This window comes from Xiphophorus maculatus, chromosome 11, assembly GCF_002775205.1.
Source record: "Xiphophorus maculatus strain JP 163 A chromosome 11, X_maculatus-5.0-male, whole genome shotgun sequence".
Taxonomy (NCBI): Eukaryota; Metazoa; Chordata; class Actinopteri; order Cyprinodontiformes; family Poeciliidae; genus Xiphophorus; species Xiphophorus maculatus.
In genome coordinates, this window is record NC_036453.1 from 29941085 (window position 1) to 29960471 (window position 19387).

The 19387-nt window shown below is 38.5% G+C and overlaps 1 protein-coding gene across 11 annotated transcripts in view; it reads right to left on the reverse strand.

Moving 5' to 3' along the window:
* LOC102217953 (neurobeachin-like) overlaps positions 1 to 19387 on the reverse strand; it is a 105127-nt gene that overhangs the window by 19456 nt on the left and 66284 nt on the right. For 8 of the 11 annotated variants that reach the window (XM_023342251.1, XM_023342252.1, XM_023342250.1 and 5 more), the window contains exons 14-34: positions 17890 to 17969; positions 17522 to 17584; positions 17010 to 17107; positions 15238 to 15330; positions 12948 to 13056; positions 12735 to 12816; positions 12420 to 12543; positions 12092 to 12284; positions 10063 to 10752; positions 9515 to 9964; positions 8796 to 9013; positions 8525 to 8678; positions 8025 to 8048; positions 7014 to 7097; positions 6166 to 6346; positions 4599 to 4723; positions 4432 to 4500; positions 4154 to 4322; positions 3458 to 3843; positions 2725 to 2861; positions 1079 to 1233 (exon numbers count right to left, since the gene is read on the reverse strand). In XM_023342251.1, coding sequence (XP_023198019.1) covers positions 1079 to 1233; positions 2725 to 2861; positions 3458 to 3843; positions 4154 to 4322; positions 4432 to 4500; positions 4599 to 4723; positions 6166 to 6346; positions 7014 to 7097; positions 8025 to 8048; positions 8525 to 8678; positions 8796 to 9013; positions 9515 to 9964; positions 10063 to 10752; positions 12092 to 12284; positions 12420 to 12543; positions 12735 to 12816; positions 12948 to 13056; positions 15238 to 15330; positions 17010 to 17107; positions 17522 to 17584; positions 17890 to 17969 — 3684 coding nt within the window. The remainder of the gene's footprint in view (positions 1 to 1078; positions 1234 to 2724; positions 2862 to 3457; positions 3844 to 4153; positions 4323 to 4431; positions 4501 to 4598; positions 4724 to 6165; positions 6347 to 7013; positions 7098 to 8024; positions 8049 to 8524; positions 8679 to 8795; positions 9014 to 9514; positions 9965 to 10062; positions 10753 to 12091; positions 12285 to 12419; positions 12544 to 12734; positions 12817 to 12947; positions 13057 to 15237; positions 15331 to 17009; positions 17108 to 17521; positions 17585 to 17889; positions 17970 to 19387) is intronic. The other 3 variants (XM_023342253.1, XM_023342249.1, XM_023342248.1) reach the window with 2 other exon arrangements.

The window sequence follows — 19387 nt, forward strand, 5'->3', positions numbered from 1 at the left end:
GAGGCAAATAAATTCTATTTGGATGTTATTTCTCCAGACAAGCTGCTGCACCTCTTCTGGTAATGGTTTGTGAAAATAGCTTTGCAATCAATATAAAGAATCCAGTGCAGGGAGCAATTCTCCCCCCCACCTAGCCTCTTCCATTATGGATGCATAATACAGCAGTGTATCTCTGACAGGCCGGCAGGGATGTGAATACTAATCTATTCCCTACAATGGATCTGCTGAGTGTGATGCTGCATCTGTTTCTACAAGGAGCACAAAAAGTAAATAAGAGCAAACGTGGAAGAGCGCTGGTGACAGCCTGAGGGAAGTTTGCTTACTTGAATTAAATAGCTTGTGTTTTCTATCTCTATTCTCAAACTGTACTCATCTGGTTCCTGTGACGCTGAAGCTATTTCTAAAAAGGAGTTGCTGATGCAGCTTCTTTCTATTCAGTTTTTTTCCTCTGGCAGGAAAAGTGTGGAAGTAAAAGTACAAGGAGTTTTGAGACAACACAATCAATTCAGACCCGACAGGCTGAGGAAAAGTCATTCAGCAAAAAAAATTATATATACATATATATACACACAAAAAAATCTGCATCAGGGTTAGAGATGCATCCATTACATTCTTCCTGTCCAATAGTTTTTTAACTTTTCTTTGTAGTCTCAGGGGCCAATTCTGACTATTTTTCTAATGTTTTAACAAACATTACAAAATATGAGGAACAAATGGGGAAAGAAAGGCAGTTTTTATGATGGGCTAATAGTTTTAAGTGGAAACTGAAGTAAATATGAAATTGTTTATACATCAAAGCACATTCTCAATCTTTATTTAATCCGATCACTTTTTTGTAACTGTAGATGAAAGATAGCAGGAATTTTTAGTTATTGTGCTTTTTAGTCTTGTAGAGATCTGATGTTTTCCTTTTCCTCCAATCCAAATAAATAAATAAATGTAAGTTCTATACTTTCACAATAAACAATAATGTGTGAACTATCTTTTATGTATTTTTTTCCAGCCCCCTGGAGTCTAGCAGGTTTTGTTTCCATGGACCGAGTCTCCATCCACATATCCAACATTTTTTTTCTCTCACCTGTAGTGTTGATCATGCTCTTGGGTGTTGCTGTTGCAGCAGCAAAAATGTTGGGTGTGCTGCCAGGAGTGGCTGATCCACTGGTGGTGGGTGTGCCCACCGTGTTGACAGACAGGCTGCCGGGTGGGGGCTTTTTCACTGGAACAACAACACTCCTGTGAAAAGATGAGACACAAACGATTAGGCAAAGTGGCACTTGAGACGTTCTAGCTGAGATTTGTTGTGAAATTGCGCCTTATAAATAAACTGAACTGATGTGAAACACTGACTCTGTAGTGCCTGCATTGTTAAAATAAAGTGACAGGTGACTTTGGTCCTCATTGAGGTCACCATGGCATCTGATGTAGGTAGCCTAGCAACAGGGAGAGCAGGTATCTAACAGTTTGAAGTCAATCAATAACTGCATCTTTGAATATTTATAAAAGCTTATTTTACTAATGTTTCTAAATATAAAGAATCAGAAAACTTTCCCTTTGTTTTTGTATAAAACAATTTTCTACAATACAGATCTGAACAACATTTTCAGATTTGGGGTGTAGGATTAGAATATTGGAAAAACACAGAATTATTCAATTAACATACCACTAAATAAGCAAAAATATTGTAATGTGTATTAATAGATTTCTCCATTATATACAAGAGAAGTTGAATCTTAATGGGTCTTCATGGTTGAATAAGCAATATTTTCAAAGGCTTGGACTTGCAACTTAGACCTCAAACATAAGAAAATATAGTAAAAAATATGTATAGCAAACAATAATTTACAGTGTTAGGTAAAGATCTGTAAAAACCTTGAAATAATCTAATCCTTTATAGCAGACTGTACAAAGTATTAACAGTGGAGATACCAACAATTGCGGCATTGGGGATTTTACAAAAGCAGTTATTTAAAAAAAGTATATATTTTTTCATATTTAATAAATGTACTCAAATAAAATGTTGGATTTTTCAAAAATCAAAAAAGAGAAAAAATGGGTCTTACTTGCAATATTGTGTGTATATATTATATCCATTCACATATTTTTAGACTAAAACAAAAACCTCTCAAGTCATAGCAATTTTAAATTTTTTTCTAATTTATACAAGCTCATGAACTTGATCCATGAAGCTGGTCTGACCTATAGAGGCTTTAGAAACGATGCCGACATCTCAGGGAGATGGATATAGATTATCTTCTATTAATAATGCATACTGTATTCAATCAATGACTTTGCTCACAGACTGTGACAAGACAGGATCAAGGAGACTAAATGATGGAGAGGAGGTAGCTAGTCACTTTTCAGAAAGACACTGATGCGAGTCTTAACAAAACACGGCCAAGAGTAAACACTATCATTTAGCACTCTTTAAATAGTTAGAAAAGCTGTTTTTATTTTTGAATAAAGTTACCAGTTAAACTAATCAAGTTAAAATCATGTTTTTGGATTTCTATGTATTTATTTGAGTTACAATAAAACAAAAAATAAATTACTGCTAAGTAAAACTTTTTTCACATACTAAACAAAACATCCGGATCCAGTTCCACTAGTAGAACAATGGTCTATATCAACATTGACTGTAATAATTGATCAGCTGATGGATGTGTGTAACTCAATGCTAACAAGTCAATATCTTTCTCTGCGTTTCCCCCTGTAAATATGGCTGACCTGTCAAAGGAGTGGAACTGCATGGGCAGCATGGGATGCGTCTTCAGAGCGGGGTCCGGGTGGTAGGGCGTCGGCCCGGACTCCTGACCCAACTCCGTGCCATCAATGGGAGCCGCCACCAAGCTCTTCAGGATCTCCTACGTTTCAGGGAGAAAAACAAATCTGGTGAACAGAGAATCATTACATTCTGGTTTAAGTGTAGGCTTCTGTGTCACAGAGAAAAATGAATATACAAAGAAGGAAGATTTAAACTTTGAATGTCCAGCTGGAGAAATTCACAGGGTCATACACATGGTTAGAGCGTATCCCTTATTCAGACTCAGATAAATTTCAGGCAGCATTTTAAAAGATTTGGACAATATTTTTAATGCATCAATTGTAACTGCATAACTAATGCAAGCTAAAAATAACTAAACCATATCTAAAAATGCCTCACAGTAAATAGAGGTTCTTTTCCTGGAATGTTGTATTTGGTTCATGTTAAACATGCCTTGTATTGTGGTGTCCAGATATTTTAACTTAAGATTTCATTGTCCAAAATCCAATATTCTAGAAGTCCTGGTCTTTTGTCTACATTGGTGCAAACTTTATTCTGACCTTCATATATTTCTTAGAGTTCACCAGAAATTAAATTTGTCTAATTAAACTGATTTCTTGTGAAATATCCACATGTCCAAACATGTCAGAAACCGGCAGGTTTTCGTAGGGTGCCCTAATATTTCAAGACGCTCACCTTAACATTGATGCCTTTGTTTGTTTGGCTGATGCTAGAAATGGATGAAGGAGGCGCTTGGCTCGAGTTCGGAGTGGATCTGGGATCGTGGGGAGAATCCAGAAGGCTCTCCTGCGACCTCCGGACGTCAGACGACAGACTGCACAGCAGATCTGTCCCTCCACTTCCCCCTCCACCATTGTCTCGGTCTCGGTCTCTGTCTGTCTCTCTCCCCACCAGGCCCAAACCAAGGCCACCGAGGCCCACCTCGGAGCCGTTCAGGGACCCAGCCACGTGTCCTTCTTCTCCAATGCCAGAATCCGTGTGGGGGAGGCCTGCCAGAGGAGAGTCATCTACTGGGGTAGGGGTCTGCTTGTCACGGTCAGAGAAGGCTGTGGATGGGTGCTCTGTTATGATGAGAAAGAAAGAAATAAAATTTTATGTTGTTTATTTAACATGCACTTATATATATGGCCAAATATAAGCATTGTTTAAATTCAGATACCAAAAGAAATCTATGGATATTGTTTCTTGAAAACTGTTTTTTTGTGCCGATTTCCTCCTTTCTGTTTTATTTGAAATTTTTATCTCCCTGTTAAACTATTGTTGCTTAGCTGCAGTCTGTATTTTCTCCACTCCAGGGTAAAAATGATGAGTCACTGACAAATTACTGTATGATGTAAATGATTCTGAACCAGAGAAAAAAGGAAAAATCACCTGTACTGGTTGGGGAGTTTATCTCATGGCGGATACTTCTCCCCGACAAGCTGGTGGACCGGCCAATCTCTCTCTGCGGTTCCAGAATATCTCGGTACTTTGACACCATGAGAACTGAGATGAAGTATACGACTGCCAGTGCCAAAAACTGAGCCTGCTTACTGTCATCCTGCAATAAAATAACACAAACATAAAAAAAAAACATTATATTGCAAGCACAGTGGGATATGTTTCCTTAGTGTTACAACACAAATAAATTCACCAACAGGCATGCTCACCACATCTCTGAAAACTACAGCTCGAAGACGATTGATGTCCACGTCCTGAAGGAGTCTGTCTGGATCCTGCTACAAATATAAGTCATGAAATTGTTGGATCATTGGATGTTAATGGGCTAGCTTTTAAGTGCAGCAGGATGTGAATGTCATGAATGTGTGTTTGGTACCTTGGTTGCAGTGGAGGCACTGTGGAGGCTGTCCTGTGACTTGCTGCTGGTTAATGAAGACTTGCAACTTCGATCTCTTTGTCTTTGTCTGCACTCCAGGCAGTTTCTGACGGCCACGCAACACACTAAAGGAAACATGGAGGAAACAGGAATTTTCAGAATGAGTGAGGTGTTTAAGATGAAGTCTGAAAAAGCACAAAGAAATCAGAAGCTATCTAAAGGGAAATGTTTTTCTCCATGTCTGCAAGACGAAAAGCAGATAACAGAAAGGCTGAATATATTTCAAGAAAGTTGTTCTGTTTTTAGTTTTGAAAACCTCTGTTTGCTATATAATATAATGAATTTTGAAATTTTGGTAGCCGTTTAGAAATCTCAGAGTAATAGATCTACATTCTCTTGGAAATATACATAGAGGCAGATGCTTCAGATGCATTTTTTTGAATATTGTTCTTATGTCATAACCATATCCATCTTGAAGAGAAACTAGAATCAGTTAAAATCAGAATTGGAAGCTTAAAGCTATATATATATGTATATATATATATATATAAAAAAAAGAAAATCTCAAATCAGTATTAAAATCGTAAATAGTGGGTCGCTTTTTATAAAATATTTTCACTTAATAAAGTCATCTTTAATGAGCCCTTTCCAGGTCCCAAACTAAGACTAAAAGCAGAAATGCACTGCTCTGAATTTTGCGACCAATTTGCAATCTCTTTTTCTTGTGTAGCTTTGACCTTGCAATGCCCATTTGCATCGATTTCTCTTTAAGAACTAAAGCATAGGTAGATAATACAACTTTTTTCTTGCCTTCCTGCCATGAACCCCTTTAACTTATAGATATTAAGAGGAGAAGCAACATTGTACTGTGTGTGTCAGAGAGGTGTTACTGTAAAACAGGCCTTTACTATTTTAAAGCAAGTAATTTTTGCAGAGTTTACATTTTAACACCTTTAGCCCACCGTACATTACAGAAACATTAGCTTCTGCGGGTTTTCGCCATACAATATATATCCTTACGCTAACTCTGAGCTTTGCAGCAGGTTACCAACATTTCCCCATCCAGTACGTTCAGAGGAGCTTTGTTATACTCTGTTTAGCCTTCTTGTCACCTGCTCAAGTCTCACCTCGTCTTGCTCTTTTCACAGTGTGAAGCCACCACAAACTTGTGTTGACACTTTTTAAATAGATTCTCATAAATCTATGCTTTCTTTGCCTTTATTTATAAAACACTTCAATGATTCTGAAACTAGCTAAAACTTTTTCAGCAAGAAACAACTTCCACACCAAACAATGTGCTTACATATGGTAAGTAAATAATCACAAAAAGTTGATGAAACTGAAAATCAACACAATTTTGTCTATTTTTTATGCATCTCTTATAAAAATTTCAAAGTTTAGTTTCAAAGTTAACTTATAAAATTGGAAATATTTACAGCACTATTTACAGCACTACTGATACGGCTAACTAAGCAAGCCATAAACCTGTAATGACGATGTCTACAGTCATAACCATGAGTGTAGGGGTTTTGATTCTGATCAATACTGATGTTAGAGCAGCACACACCGAGGCGGAGACACTGCCTCATTAGTCCTCCCGACGACATGTTCTTCTCTGCTTCGATCTCACTGAAGTTCAGCGAGCTGGCAAACACCAGAACGTCCACCATGGCCATCAGGCGAGACAGAAAAGTGACCGCCGTCTCTGAAGACATGCCCTGTGTCGCCTCTATGTTCTCCAACTCCGTCTGGATTGGGGAGAGGAAACAAAAACGAACACATTGGAGAGTCAATAGTAGTGAATATCTCGGCTATAAACAATGAGAAAGAAGCTCTCTCTGCAGATAAGGAGAGACGGTGAAATCATCTTTTTTTTTTTTTTTTAAGAATTCGCCTTTGGGAAAGCTGGGCCTTGGATCAGCATGACTAAATCAGTCATGGCTGTTTGTAACAACAAACAGGAAGAGCAACCTTCAGGGTCATGCTGAGAAATCAAGATGATGAAATCTGGCAGCATAAAGTGCTCTCCACAATACACAGGATATGAAGCCTGATGACACACAGGTAATGGTAACAATAGGTTTGTGACAGCAGCAGTGTGGTTGTAGTCAACATTGTCACTTGAATTGACCTTGTTCTGTGACCTTTAGGCTGGATCTGTTTTAATTCCAAAGCACTTATACTGTGATATATAAATATCTATAACCTAATAACAGCACCAAGTGTTTGCTTTGCTGTTTCACAGCTTCTGTAAGCAGAGAGCGCAGGTCTGTGGGGACAAAGTGCACGCATCTGAAGGCTCATCAGAGCATAGACAGTTGAGGAATAACAGTGACACAGAGTGAGGACAGAAGTGCTTTGGTTGGTGCTCTTAGTTCTTCTGGTGATGATGAGAGTCTCAGGCTCGGTACGCACCTCTCCCCCTGCGCCTCCTCCCCCAGGAATGGGGGTCACCTCCTCTCCCTTTGAACCCCTCTGGGGTCCGGCTCCTCCTGCCTTCTTTGGTGTTGATACAAACGGGACATTCTTAGCAAAAGCAAGTCTCGAGGACGGTCTAAAACACTCTTGTTCCCTCTCTTATAGAAAAGACACTTTAATCCAGGTCAGAAGTTTACATACACATCATAAGCATTATGGTCATATTAGGCTTAAACTTTTAATAACTTATTTTATCCATTCTGTCAAAATTCCAGCTGATTCTGAAAATAAAACTTTGGTTCAAAAGTGGTATTGTTTCTAAAGTAATTTATGCATGCTGGGTGCATACACCTTGACAATTCCTACATGCTTTCAGATCTTCACAATAACTAACAAGTTTACTAAAGTATGTTGATGTGTGTTTGGGTTCATTTTCACTTAAACACTAAGTTGTGTCTATGTTTCAACCATCTATTTGATTTATCTTTGTTAGGGCAGAGGACCTGTATGCTTTTGAAGCTTTATGTAAAATGTTGATACTATACCGCATAGGAAAAATCCACAATGCATTCAAACTTATGCACTCAATTCATACAAAAAATTCTACATGCTAAAATGCTGTATTATAATCCAACTCCAGAAGAATAGCTTTTCAAATACACAATTAAAAGCCCAAAATTAATACGACATTAATTTCAATGATGTGTTTATAAATGTCTGACCAGTAGAATTTTTCTAATTTTTGGGGGGAAAAAAACAAATTTATGTATTCTTTTTATTGTGTTTCCAGTTTTTCATTTCATAATCAAAAAAGTGTTTTGAAAGAAAAACGTAAAGTCTGACCGCAACAAATAATCTAAATTGGAGATTTGATTAGCAGCACAGAAGCACAGCAGAATAAAACACCACGGATGTCTGACACGCATGGGTTAGTGTTGCTCACAATGATAATAAAACTAAAACATAAAAATTAACAGAGTAGAAAAAGAGGAAGAAACTGTAACTTACAGTGTTGGCACTACTCTTAGAACTCTGCGCATGCAAAACAGACAAAAACAGAGACAAAGAAAGACAAGAAAATACACAAAATACACGCAACACAGAGAGGAAACGAAAGATTAAAATATATAGATGACAGAAAGAAAAAGTTATTTAAATTATAAATCAAATTGTTAATTCAAAAGATTAGAGCAAAGTTTAAATAAAGATCAAAACTGCGTGTTAGATCAAATGTTAAATGCATAAGTTATTAATGATATGAGAAGAATCCATGTTTTTGAAAAGTTTAATTTTTTTAATAAATGCACATATTATTAAACCAAACAGGATGTTTTACCAATACATTTAAACTTACATAATTCTTGCTCTTGTAATGTTTTATTGCTTATAAATAAACAACCATTAAACCGAGGGAAAAGAAACGTTTTTATTTTTTTCACAAATTCCATGCACATTAAAGAGCTACAATTCTCAGTTCTACCACATGGGGGCAGAGAAGAGCCACTTACGGAGGGGGAGGTGGCGGCTGACAGGAGAGGGAGGATGCCTCCACAGGCAATGATGATGTTGTCCACCATCTGAGAAATGAGGTGGATGGTGTTGTGGACGAAGATTATGTTTTCATTGCTGTTCACGAAATCCATCACTGACTTGGTGGAGTGGCTGAAATAAAAAGGAAAATAAGGGCAGGAAAGTTAACTTGGTAATACAACCGGGGAAAATGTGCAGCTGACCTAATTTTATGCAGCAGACACACACAGCTCACGTGGCCCCACTCACCTCCTCCACACGTGCACGTCCGTCTCCAGCGCAAACAGCAGGTCGGTGAGCAGCCTCTGGTGCATCGGGGACCATTTGAATTCTGGGATCCGGAACATGGTGGTGCGTGGGCCGGGGCTGAACTGACGCCGCTGCTCTTCCGTCATGGGCATTCCCCGGAAGCCCAGGTCGACACGCAGGTCCCGCTCCAGCTGGGCTGCGGTGCGGCCGTGCAGGGCCTGCAAGGTAGAGGACGACTGAAAGGTCAACACTGTGTTTATCCTCTAGGTTAGCACATAAAAACAGTTCCGATTACAGTTCACTTAAAGAATCAAAGGGAGTGTCTGCTGTTATTTCATAACATGAGTTTTATTTTCTCAGTTCAGGTCAATCAAACGGAACAGAATAGGACCCAGACTATTACCCTCAGATGAGAAAAAATGTCTAACTCTGCTGCCGTCTACATAAAATTCTGACAATGTGTAGATTAGAGAAACTCCACAATTAACTGAAACCTGTGCACCCATTCTACTTTTTTTAATTTATTGAAATATAGTCATTTTCCCTAATGATTATACTTTAAGGGCTTAAGTGAATCATTAAGAGCTCACAATTATGATGACATACAATGAGTGGATGTAAACTTCAAACCAGCAATGTTTGTACTGTAGTTTCACAGAATCACTAGGGATTCTGGGAGCAAAGCCAGGTAATTATGCACCTTGAGAGTTCATACTCACCTGGGTGGTAGCTGTAGTTTGGATCTTTTTTATGTCTTTGTCTTTCCCATCATCTGATCTCTCTGTATCAGAAGTGGTACTGGCTGTGTCTCCCCCGGTCTTCAACCCCGCAGTCTCTCCCTCTGGCCCGGATGCTCCCTCCCCCTCTGGGAATTCTGGTCTAGTCGCTCCCTGGAGCTGGTTCTGGCTCTCGGCTTCAGCAATAGAGCTGATGTCAGCCAGAGGACTCTGGATCTTGAATGGTCCATCCTCAGGGAGTTCCCCAGGGGCGTGGCTTTGGGTTCGTGTTAAATCGGAGTCGCAGCTGGTCATGTGGGCCAACAAGCTGAGGTCATCACTGGCGCTGGTGGTGGAGTGAGCGGGGACGCTTCCTGATGGAGCAGGCTGGTCCGGACTAGGAAGAACAAGGGGATCTGTGGATGCCAGAGCTGGAAGCAGCTTCTCATCAACCTGGTGAAGATAAAATCCAAATTGGTAGCCAGAAGAGGAGAATGAAGCTACACAAAAACTATTCTAATTAATCAGGGAGAGCAATAATGAGATCCTACCTTGCTAAAGAGAAATCCATTGTTGCTTGGAACACTGTCTTTCTCATCAGCTAACGTGATGAGAGGACCCATGTTCCCATCATCCTCCATGCTGACTCTCGACAGTCCCAGGCTGGTCCCGATTCCAACCCTGGAGCCTGCCGTGTCATCTTTGGGCGCCAGATTCCCGTTCAAGTTCGGAACAACAGAGCAGTAAGAACTGTCCAAGAGAGAATCCACTTCTACTAGAGGTCCGTTTTCTATTCCTACCCCACCCCCACTGCCTCCCACACTTCCACTCAGGCCCTCTGGAGATAGGTCCAGGTCATCCAGCTTCACCTCAGTGGCTTCTACTTTTTCCGCTTTAATGTCCACCAGGAGGTCATGGACCTCCACTCTCACCCCTGGACCAGCACTCTGCTCCCCTGGTGTCAAAGCTTCACCGTTCGGCCGCTTCACTGAACCTTCAGCAAGAAGGTTTCGCGAGTCCCCGCCTGCACCTTCGCCGTACTCTGCTTCACTTTCAGGGGTCTGCGTCTGAGAGTTGTCATCTATCTCTAGATTCCCGTTAACGACGGGAGCTGGCGTGGCTGAGAGACCGGAGATTGTGGAAACAGACCCTTTCTTTCCTTTCTTCATGTTTTCCTCCTCCTGACGCTGGTACTCTTCATACATCTTAGCTAAGTACTCCTTATGGGCTTCATAGGTCACCTGTGACAGATGGTGGGATATAATTGGAAAGGCGATCAGAAGATGTGTACTGAGAGCAGCTTCCCTCCACATCCATACTCAAAAGGTACCGTACTCCCAAGGGGGTCTATAGATCATCAAAACCAGACAGCATGAACAAAACTGGGACTCAAGTCTCTAGAAGCATTAAGGCCAGAATCCATAAAATCAGCTCAATATTATGTTTAGAACAGGGGAAGATAAAAAAAAAAATCTTTGAAAGAATCCATGGATTTAAAAACATATATATAACTGGTATGTTTTTTTCTTTAGGATGTATCTGTAAACATCTAAGTTCCTATTATTGCTAATAATAGGCACACAAATGGTATTCTGGATCAGTTTTAACCCAAAATACTTTTTAGGTCTTTCTCTAGGTCTTTGCAAAAACCTTCTTCTATCAGTCCAGTCCTTGCGAGTAATAGCATATGAGAAATATCTAATTCTCATATACTCAAAAAAGGAGTAAAGTAAACTCCAGCAAAGATCTGATGCTTTCTTCTGCAAAAGATCATCTACTGTCATCCATGTTTTCAGCTTTTAAGGCTTTTATGGCTTTTAGGAAATTACCTGGTTGGTGTTGTTCTATCAAACTGGGTAGCTTTGTTATTTTTCAAAGATTCAACCAAAAAAATTATTTTTGTGAGACTCTGCCAAAACTATAATAGTTCTGTTTGGTGTACATTTACAGGATGGCTTACGCTTTCCTGAACTACCTTTTCAGTTTTGATAGTATAGTCTTAAGACTGCTGAATTAATCATTTCTTCTACTGCTCTACATTTATGTATTGTTTGCAGAGATTGCTGCCATTAATATCATGTTTTTTATTTTTCTTTGCACAGAAAGTAAACCCCATCCAGTGTTTCTGTGTTTGACTGATACTGATCCAGTATTGCTAAATGAACAACTGACAAAAATATTGTTACTACGTTTACTACGTTTTACTTATAATATTTATAGAAAGTGATCCAGGTTTTGTTGTTGCCGCTTGGTTAATATAGCAGTCTTAATGTTTTTTTTATTTCCTATAGAAAGTACTCCTTGTTCAGTCTACTTAAGTTCTTGTTTGCCTCTCTTTTCTGGACACAATCATTGACAGAGCTGATGATGCCATTAACTGTTCTTTTTTAATCAAGAATGTGACCATATTGGTTTCCATATAACAGGATATGAATCAGTTTGTCTCTAACGGGGTTGAGATGGCATTTATTTTTAAAAGGAGCTATGTCAGTAAACTAATTCTTAGTCAGTTCTGCACAGAACTAAATTTTGTCCATAATAGGACACTAAAGATTTAAGTTTTGCAGTTTCCACTCTTACCTTAGAATGCGCAATGGAGAGAGTATCAACCCAGACCCTCCACCCTCCCCATTCATATTTGATAGCATGGTAGAGAAGTATCCGGAAGATGTTGTACACCATTTCCGTTATTTTTTGTTCCTCTGGGTTCTTGGGGTTGATATATCCGAGGGAGAACATCCAGTCCTGCCACACCGAGCACTGCAACAGGCAGCTGATACAAACACAAAAAAAGGTTACATGAGCTGCCTAGTGGCATATGATTTATGGCAAAATAATCATTTGTAAAATAAAATGATCAGTTATGAGGTGGAATAAATTCAAGAAACTTGTTTTGGTTTGGTTTTACCGTCGGTTTTCACGGCTGTTGCTGAAGAGTTTAATCATATCGGAGAGGAAGAGTCTCCGAACTTCCATCAGCTCAGAACTGGGTGTGGAGTTCTTCAACAGGGTAGCCACTACCTTCAGAATCACTGGCGGAAACAAGAAAGAGTCCATAATAAGGGAGCAGGGAAAACAAGAAACTATGGAGTGATGTGTGAGTGACATCAGTAAGTGGGAGATGGCAGCAGAGCTGATTTTCAATCCAGACTTTGTTTGTTTGCATTACCAAAAAAGAAAAGAATGGCAGATGGAAGCCACAGAGGAGTGCTTCATTACTTACTGGGGTTCTGGATCTTGACAGTAGAGTCTGGCTCAGGGTGGGGTTTGTGAACCACCTGGGTGCACACCTGCTCTGTCAGAATCTGTATTGACAGAAGTTTAGCGGATGCCATTTAAACAGCATATAAACCACTTCTATTCCGGCAAAATCATAAGAGATTATGTAAATCTGTATGGAAATGTAGAAAAAGGAGATGCTGTCACAATTACCTACCTCATACAGAGTGTTGTAGGTGGTGATGGAAACCGTGTTGGTGTGCATCATCAGCCTTTCTCCCAGCAGTGTGAACAAACTGTGTGTGTGCATGATCTCCACCTTCCTCCTGCACAGCAACAGAAAAATATATTGCATATTATTTAGGATCATTATAATTATTCCCAACAGTGATTTTCACTGAGAAAAGAAAATATCAGTAGGTCGTAAAATTTTACCATGTCATTTTTAGTAGGATCAGAGAACAGCACTGACATATTTGCTAACAAAAAAGCTTTTGGACTAGGGGCTGCTAGTATAAAAATATATAAAATTAACAGTTTTAAAATGTTGACAATCTGCCAATGCAAAGAGATTGTGATATCATATCAAAGCATGGTATTTAAGATTTTATATTAAGGAAAAGGCTAGAAGAATGGCAGAAAAAACATTCATTAAGCTTGCTTTATTACTTATATACCAACAGCCACAAGGGGAAATTCATTTTCACCTCTTTTAACTGGGATGAAATTGACTTTCACCCTTTGTAAATTCTGATAAATTACTTAAAATTAATTACAATATTTAACAATTACATAAAAAACAAGGCATCTTAAATTGTACCTACTGGCTCTTTATTATGAACCTTTTTCATTTTAATGTTTTAGCTGTAGCAACAAATAAATAGAATAGCATTGTTCGACATGAATAAAAATTTTATTTTCACACCAACAAGGTGCCTTTCACTAAGGTGTTAATTGAGATGATGATTCATATTTTGTTTATTTGCTTAACAAATTAACATCTCCACCTTGTCCAGCTTTCTCATATTCCTTGAACACATTATGACATGCATGATGGGATTTGGATGCTGCAACAACAATTTGGAAAACAACTAATGACTGTCCAGTTCACAGATAAAAAAAGATATAATTTAAGATTTTGTTGTTTTTCTCCCTGCCTGCTTGTTTTGAGAAGCATTGTGAATGTAAAACTTACAATTTTAACTGTAACACTGCTTTAAAGTGTCAATTTCCATTTAACCCACACCTAGAATAGTAAGAAACATCTTGCATTTTTTATTCAACAAAGCCTCCTCAATATCTTGTAAAATTGCAATAGTGTTGCTTTTTTTAGTCGTGCTGATGTAACACTGAATTGGGCTTAGCAGTGGCATGAAATGCTCTTAAATGCTGCAGAAGTATGCAAATAGCAATAAAATGTGTGGTGGGAGCAGATTTTAAGTAGGTGGGGGACTGATTATGTAGGGCTCAGGTGCAGCCTGGTGTCCCTCTTCATGTTGTGCAGCAAGAGGTGTCCATGTCACATGGTATGACTAAATCCCCCAGCATTCATAGCCCCTCATCAAGATTTCTCCTCCCTCCGAGTGCAGACTGTCACAATGAATTTTCCGCCCAGACATGCTGATGAGATCTCCACACAAACATGAACAAATAGATTGTATAAAGCTCGCTGGAGAGTGAAATGCTGCCATCCTGAAGTTGCTTTATAGTGTAACAGTGAAAAATCTCACCGTTTCTCTGCATTTATGCAATGTTTGTTCTCTTTTGGCGACTGAAACAAACATTCATTTTGTGAACGCTATTACTACAAGAATACGACTCAATGTTAGCCATTCTCAGCATCACCGAGGTGGTTAAAAGTCAAATAAACCACAGATATGCAGAGACTGTACTTTTTATTACACTGTCAAGACAGACGTTAGAGGTGCAAAAGAGTGAGAGAGTAATACTTTCAGCACATAACAGAAAGAGGAGCAGTTGTTCTGTTTTCTCATTTGGAGTAATCAACTTTCATTTTTGAAACATGCTCTATTTGAAAATGCTGGCAGCTGTTCAGAAATCTCATAGTTAATGTAAGGGTCAATCTTTTTAAAAAATCAACAAAGAAACTGACATTTTCAACATACCATGATCAGCAAGTTTAATATAAAAATAAAGTAAAAAAAAAAAAATGCTTCAGAATTATTTTGCCTTTGTTTTAAAACAAGTTAGAAATTGTTTTCTCTAAACGCATATTGTAATCTCTGCCCCTAATGTTAACTAATGACCACTCATGCAAGGAAGGATAAAAAAAATATATATTTTCAGTACTGTTCCTATAATACAATTCATAAAGAGATGTTGGAATTAGCTAAAATTGGTATCGACAAGTCAAAGCTTATTGAAAGTAAGAAATTTGAGATTGGTGCCAAAATTTAGAGTGCTTCATTTCTATCCTAAAATTTTCCTAATCCTTCACTGCCAGGCACAGGAGATGAAAGAAAGCGGATAGAAAATAAAGTACTTACTTGTGACCGAGGTGTTTAAGGAAGTAGCCCAGAACTTTAAGGGCCTGAACTCGTATACTTTCGCTCTTGGAGGCTAGGAGTTTGCAGATCACCCTGTCATAACAAGAAACATACAGGTATTAAACTCTGAAATCTTGTGGATTAAGAGAGAAAAAAGATGATTTCATGTTTTTTATATAAGGTTACAATTTGCCATTTCAAAACCCCACTCTTTATCAGATTGAAATTCTAGGATTTTTACAACATTTTTATACGAATCTCAACATATAAGTGGAATGGAATTAAGCAAGTTGGATATTTTTGAAAAATTATGCTCCATAAATTAGAAATTGACACATTAATTTGAGTCCTGCAGTTGCCATTGCAGTAAAATGCCATTTCATAGCTTTTTGCACATTTTATACACCATTTCAAACATTAACAACTGGTAATTTCTTCAAATCAAAGTTTGCAATCTGTTACTTTATCTGAAAGATTTCTTAAAAATGGGGGTGTCTAAATGCTTAGTGTAGCATATAAAACTGATTCTGTTTAGGAATCACAGGCTCCATTTAAAACCCTGACCTAAGAGGATCCAGATGTTAAAACAACAGCAGTATTGCTCTTTCCATTAATCTGTGGCTTCTGACAACATTCAAACTGATCACAAGTTGGGAAAAGAAATCTTAAAAAAAAAAAAAAAACATATTAATTGATTAATTTTTTTCTCTTAATTATAAAGACTTGGAAATGACACAATCAAATCCCATACTTTTGCAGACATAAAACACTGGTTGTAAATACAGAAAGAGTCAATACCTGAGAACTATTTTCTTGAAAGAGGTATTCAAAGGGGACATATAAAAAGGCAGTGCAGTTTGCAAATAGCTCTCTAGCAATATGAGTTCCTGTGGCAACCGAAAACGCATCCAAGTAGTTATGCATTGGGAGAATTACCAGCACAGTTGGCCTGACTCTCTCTTTCAGTAATCAGAAGCCTGTGTTCTCCTAAGTGTTGTTACTCAGCATGAGAAGATAAGTTTGATCACATGTTAACGTTAATTTTGCCCCACAAATCCACCATATGAGAAAAGAACATGCCTTCCGATAAGCATACAGGTCACATAAACAGTTAAATCAAAGAACAATGCTTTGTTTTAAATAAAAAGCTGAAACCACACTTTGCAAAAAGATGTCATACCTTTTCCCCCACTGTCTGAAATTAAGTCAGACTAATTATTTCCTAGTTTGCCTTGGATTAGTAAAGCAATTTCTATTTGCTAAATGTCAGAATAATGAGAAAAAGAGCATTTTTGGGGCACTTTTTTCATACAACTTTCAAAATCTTAAGCTTATATACAGTATGGTTAGTATAAAACAAATTTCAGCCAAAACTTTTGGGAAAATACAGAAGATAACAGCTCTCAAAACTTCTTTTGGATTCATTTACCAAATGGCGGCACCCCCTACGCAATTTTGAAGTGGGCAAGGATATCAATTGAGACTCATACATCTAACTTTAAAGATTATAAAAATAAAAAAAGACAGCATATCTGTCATTATTCTGACATTCTGTAAATAGAAGTAAGGTTGGTATCCAAAACTGACATAAAAGAGTAAATGTTGTGCATTTTCACACAGTGCATATTAACATTGGGTTCCAACGCTCTCTCAGTTAGTGAAAGTAATGATAAATATAAGTAAAAAAAATAAAAATAAAAAAAAAAAGATGTCAGTATTTAGTGCAGCAACAGATCTTTTTATATGAACATGCATGTGTGGGTTGTACTCACCTGATGCCATTTCTTTGATCAAAAGCAGGGATCATGGATGCCGGGTGCTCAGACATAAGAGCCACCAACAGCTGGAGCACATCGTGGATATTCTCATCCTACGTAGGAAAAAGAAAGCAAAGGTGAACAGGTGAGGCGGCAGCGGAGGAGGAGGGGAATAAAAAGAAAAAGCCCGGAGGGGAGAGATGAATAGAGGGCTAGGAGGACAAAGAGAGTTCCATGGGGGGTATGGAGGGGGGATTGCGGAGGAGCAGGTGGTATTTCAGAGCAAGAATAGATATAATTGTTACAGAGGAGTACATTCTGTTCAGTCCATTGTTGCGCCATTTTTTATGCCGTCACCGCACTGAAGCTGACTCACACTCCTGCTCGTTTAAGTGGACTATAACTTCAGCCCCCAGATTATTGCACATACTTTGCCACCAGCTCCACTCCGGCTCTCACTGTCTCCTTCTGAGTCCCTCTTTCCCCCCCGTCTGACTCTGGTTTAATAAAGGAGAAAGCATCTGTACCTCGTGCATTGTTAACAAATAGTTGAGGATACTCTGCAGCTCGTCCTCCTTCACACCTCGGTCCTAGGAAAGAAAAACAGATTCACAAAACCTTCTCAGTGATCTTCAATTGTTTCTACTTTTTATTAACCTAGGACGACGCGATACAGAAGAAGGAACAAAAATCGATATGAATGCACGCACGCATGCACACACTCAAATGCTGCAGCGCTTCATTGGCGTTGCTCAACGTTAATGCTATTTTCCACATATTTTAGATTAGGCCGCGAACTGCCCGGGAGGAGAAACAACAGAGAACATCAAAGTAGCAAAGTGATTTCCCACAGCTTAAACTATGCCATGAAGATAATCACATTTTCTCCCTCTACCTTCAATATGAGTTGTTTGAGGAAGAGGAGCATGAAGGCTCTCAGCGAGATGATCTCCTTCTGGGACGGCCGGGGTCCATCTGAGCAAAAAAAAAAACAACCAAAAAACACGCAGACATAAATGAAAAATGGCAATTTTTACCAACAACAACGGCGCTTTAAATATGCTAGCAGCTGGGTTTGAGTGAGCCGTTCTGTTTACTGACATTTAGTTTTATTAGGCTTCCTCGAGAGCTGGGGGGAAAACATTCACATGCGCTCACTTTCTCTACATCAGAACTGTAAATCACTGTCATTAACTCCAGTGGCAATTTGGCAATCGAGATATTTTATGCTTGCACTAATCTAACTTATTACAGCAACGGTGAAGTCATTTGCACAAAAAAATGTGATTGATGGTTGAGTGATCCAAAGCAAACAAGCGGCGTAATCCACTGTGTCCACTTAGTAACTCTGGCACTCCATCAGTTGTTTGCAGTGAAGGGCTGCTAGGAGGAAGAGCGGGAGCTAAAAACACAAAAGCATCTGACACACACGGAACAAGGCATTTCATTTATCTGAAAGTCCATACCATCTTTGAATTCAGCTTTGTTCCCATCATAACTCATTCGTTCAGCTCTAATACACCATCATTGCCATTAAAACATGCTTTAACATACAAAAAGAGTCGCACACATTCATAACATTTGACAAGTCAAACGGTAAAAAAGCTAAAAGTTAAAAACAGGAGAGAAGTCATTGCTTCAACAATGAGCTTTAGCGGCAACAAGAAGGCTACTGGATCACAGAAAATGTTTTTTCTTGAGCCTTCAGGATTACTGTAAAGCTGCTATGACTGAAAATGTTCGCAATCTTTTTAAAGAGTTTGTCACAAGATAGAAATATTTCCAAGGAAGTAAATACACTGACAGATGTCAGAGTTTGAAATGCTAACAATGCTAATAGTGCTTTAGCTACTAAAAGCTGATAGTAGCTGTTAAAAAATGTCCCTGTCATATTTTCTTGACTTTATTTCTCTAAAATAATGAACTTCCATTTTATGTATCTGGTGCTATGCATTTCAGTCTTCCATCAACACATGGTGCAACAATACCTCAGATCATATTCAGCTGATTTTGCTCTTTTGATCTTTTAATGGTCTCACTTTTGCACAATTAAGCTTCAAATTTCCCATCACTGTACATAATCCTGAACAAATTATATTAGCAAATAAAAAAATCAACGATGAAACCTTCAAAAGCTGCCTTCCCATCATCATTCTCAGAGGCTTTTTTCATTTAATAGAAATCTGTAATTATTTATGATGTCTAACTTGTGTGCATTTGCGAGATGTTTGAAGTGCTTGTCATTTTCTTACTTTTGTACACCATCAAAGAACAGAAATACCATTAAAAACAGTAGTTTGTTCCTGAATAAATTGTATCATATCCTCCTGCAAAACTAAGACTCACAATTGACCCTGTGCTGGTGGAAAAAAAAAAACTAGCAGAGAAAAGGA